The sequence below is a fragment of the Triticum dicoccoides genome, chromosome 5A, assembly GCF_002162155.2.
Source record: "Triticum dicoccoides isolate Atlit2015 ecotype Zavitan chromosome 5A, WEW_v2.0, whole genome shotgun sequence".
Taxonomy (NCBI): Eukaryota; Viridiplantae; Streptophyta; class Magnoliopsida; order Poales; family Poaceae; genus Triticum; species Triticum dicoccoides.
Window position 1 is genome coordinate 592,771,150 of NC_041388.1, and position 3,016 is coordinate 592,774,165.

The 3,016-nt window shown below is 49.4% G+C and overlaps 1 protein-coding gene across 1 annotated transcript; it reads right to left on the reverse strand.

The window, feature by feature from the left end:
- Positions 1-920: 920 nt before the first annotated feature.
- Positions 921-2,063, reverse strand: LOC119303157 (HMG-Y-related protein A-like). The gene is made up of 2 exons (XM_037580250.1): positions 1,873-2,063; positions 921-1,718 (listed from the first exon to the last, which is right to left on the reverse strand). Exons 1-2 carry the CDS (start codon positions 1,921-1,923, stop codon positions 1,248-1,250), a joined length of 522 nt encoding a protein of 173 aa, XP_037436147.1. The 5' UTR covers positions 1,924-2,063; the 3' UTR covers positions 921-1,247.
- Positions 2,064-3,016: the final 953 nt, after the last annotated feature.

A 3,016-nucleotide genomic window follows, 5' to 3' on the forward strand; every position in this document is an offset into this window, starting at 1 on the left:
GGTGGAGTAGTCGGTGTTGATTGCAGAAGCTATGGGGCCATGCCGAGCAGCACAAGGCTTGAAACAACTGTAAAATGTTAATGACATTTTATACAAAAGTTTATTCCCATATTTTGGACATAGAAAGGACAATGACACCATTTCATGAATGTGGTACCATAGGGAAACTTCCTTTGACATTCATATATTTATTTCTGCGTTGGGGATTGTCACCCAGGGCACATGGCAGATGCCTTATGGTTTTATCTCTCATTACTTTGTAATACTGTTGCACCTCCTGTATGACTCAATTCACCCATGGTTTTATTCTGATAGTCCGTACCTCCCACGGTGTGCCATTGTATGTCCAACCTTATATCGTCCGACCATGTATTTTGGTTCGTGTTTCGTAGATAAATGAGGTTGTCTCTGAGATGCACCTCAGCTGCAAGTCAAACAAGCATGTTGCCTGCTGCGATCATTCCTCAAGGTTGTATTGTGGATTTGTGGTACTCAACTGACACAGTGACTATTGGGCGAGAGGGCGCTCGAAGGAGATATTCATCCCTCAAACTGACTTAAAACACGCCAGGTACCAGGCCAGCGAGTTGCAGACACCAGTTCGTCATAGGAGGATAAGGGTACAGTCCCAGCGCCTCGGCAGCCCATCACAGAGCTCCTTCGGTCCTCATTTTCACTTGTTATTTCATCGACTGTCACGACGAAATCGATTTTTCTTCGGCCAGTTCACATCATCCACCTCAAAACCCAACTTGCTGCTTAGTGAATTAATCATATTTTCTGCAGCTGCCTCCTCCACAATCGCAAGTGATCATTACTGACAAATCTTAACAGGCTCGATCACAACTAGGTAGTGTAAATAGACTACAAAAAACCCTACCAACCAGTCACTGGAGTGGACACCTGGTACAGCAAACTGATGAGGACATGAACACCATCACTAACCAACACAGTTAATCCATCCACCGATTGTACAAATAGATCCACAATAGCTGAACAATCAGCACGCTCAACATCCTAATCAACCTTAGGTTACAACAACGGCGGCAGCGCTACGACCACGACAGCAACGGCGACGACGACACATCAAACCCTCCTAATCACGACACGGCGATCCCGGCAATTAAGTACCACTACAATTAAAGAGAGCGACCGACAATTATTAAGCACTACAGAACAAGATTACTAACGAGCACCCGGGTGATCCAGAGAAACCGACGGCCGCGCCCAGGCGGACGGAGGACGAGTCAGGCCGCCGCCGGCTCGGCGGGGCGCGCCTTGGGCGGACGGCCGCGGCCGCGCTTGGCGGATCCGTCGACGGCAGGGGCGGGAGCGGTCTTGGCCTTCTTGGGCGGGTTGACGGTCTTGGCCTTCTTGGGCGGGTTGGCGGCCTCGGCCTCGGGGTCCTTGGGCTTGGCGGGGCGTCCGCGGGGGCGCGGCGACGCGGACTTGGGCGGCGGCGGCGGCGCGTTGGGGTCTATGGGCTTGCGCGGGCGGCCGCGGCCCCGCTTGGGCGGGGCGTCCGGCGCGTCCGTGCGGAAGTAGTTGTTCTTGAGGAAGAAGAGCTGGCCGGACTCCTTCATGCGCACCAGATGCGCCGTCAGCAGCGCGCCGTGCTCCTTGGGGAGGTCGCCGTACTTGCCCTCGATGTACTTGGAGATGGCGGACTTGTTCGACCCGTTCTTGTCGTTGAGCGCCGCGATGGCCGCCAGTATCATCTGAACTCGTCCAACAAAAACACAGATCAACGTAAGAAATCCAGCTCCGGCACCACCTCAACCCAACAAAATGTAAATCTTGGCAACCACCGTCGAACCAAAGACGAGAAACAAATACTAAAAACACCGCAAGAAACGGCGGCTCGGGTAGTACCTCGGGATAGGGCGGGAGGGTGGCCGGCTTGGCGACCTGCTCGGCGGCCATGGCGAAGCGGCGGGGACGGGGAGGGGAAAGGGAGAGGGAGGTGGGGAATTTTTCTTCCCGAGAGGAGGTCTGCGGCGGCTGCGTGCGAGCGGGGAGAGTTGGATCGGAATACTCCGGATAAGAACTGAAGAGGAGTGAGGGAGAGTGAGATGGATGGATCGCATGGTGGCGATGGTAACGAGGATGGACGGACGGGATTGCTCCGGCTGGCCTAATCGGACGGTAGAGGATGGGAGCACGCGGATCGGTGACGTGGCGAGTCAGGACTTCTTTATGCGTGGTCATGTGTGCGGCTGCCTTTTTTGTTTGTTTGTAGAAAGTGCGCCTGGTTTTTGGTGAAAAGGCAAAGATGTTCAAAAGATCCACACGTCTTGTGCTGGCCATTTGCTACCAACATTCAATATATTAACTCAAGAAAAATACATTCAATATTTGTCCCATGAGGGTAAATGGTGCCATTTGAAATTTCTCGAAATGCCCTTCCTGTCACTTGTAAACATGAAGCTATTTAGATCTTGATTTTGGATACGGTACTACATTATACTCCCTCCGTTTCTAAATATAGATCTTTTTAGACATTTTAAATGGACTACAACATACGGATGTATGTAGACATATTTTAAAGTGTAGATTCACTCATTTTGCTCCGTATGTGGTCACTTATTGTAATCTCTAAAAAGACTTATATTTGTGGATGGAGGGAGTAGAAGGGAATACTATGGGCGCACATGAAGCCTCCTTGAACAGAAAGATTTTTTGTTTGCAACCCAGAAAAGCGAATTAAGCCAATAATGTAGTCTTCTCAGATCAGACGGTGCATTAAGCAACACTCGTAATGGGTCATTGTTTGGGCAAAAACAATGAAACAAAACAAAAGACTTGTCATTTTCTTTTCTTTTTTTTGACCAAAAACTGTGGGGAAATTCCCTAATGTGAGTCTCTTTTTTTCATTAATCATTAGGGAGTCCAGTAAGTTACAAGTGTAACACGGTAGGTTACACAGAAATAAGAAAGAGAAAAGGAAAAGAGAAATGGGTAAAGTTATATGGCCTATTTTTACATTGTAATCTATGATCTCATCCCTTCCTTGATG

Excerpts from the sequence above, each read along its gene's own strand:
- LOC119303157 (XM_037580250.1), bottom strand. The coding sequence starts at position 1,923 with ATGGCCGCCGAGCAGGTCGCCAAGCCGGCCACCCTCCCGCCCTATCCC. Across the intron at positions 1,719-1,872 it reads CCCTCCCGCCCTATCCCGAG|ATGATACTGGCGGCCATCGC; the intron begins GTACTACCCGAG and ends GGACGAGTTCAG.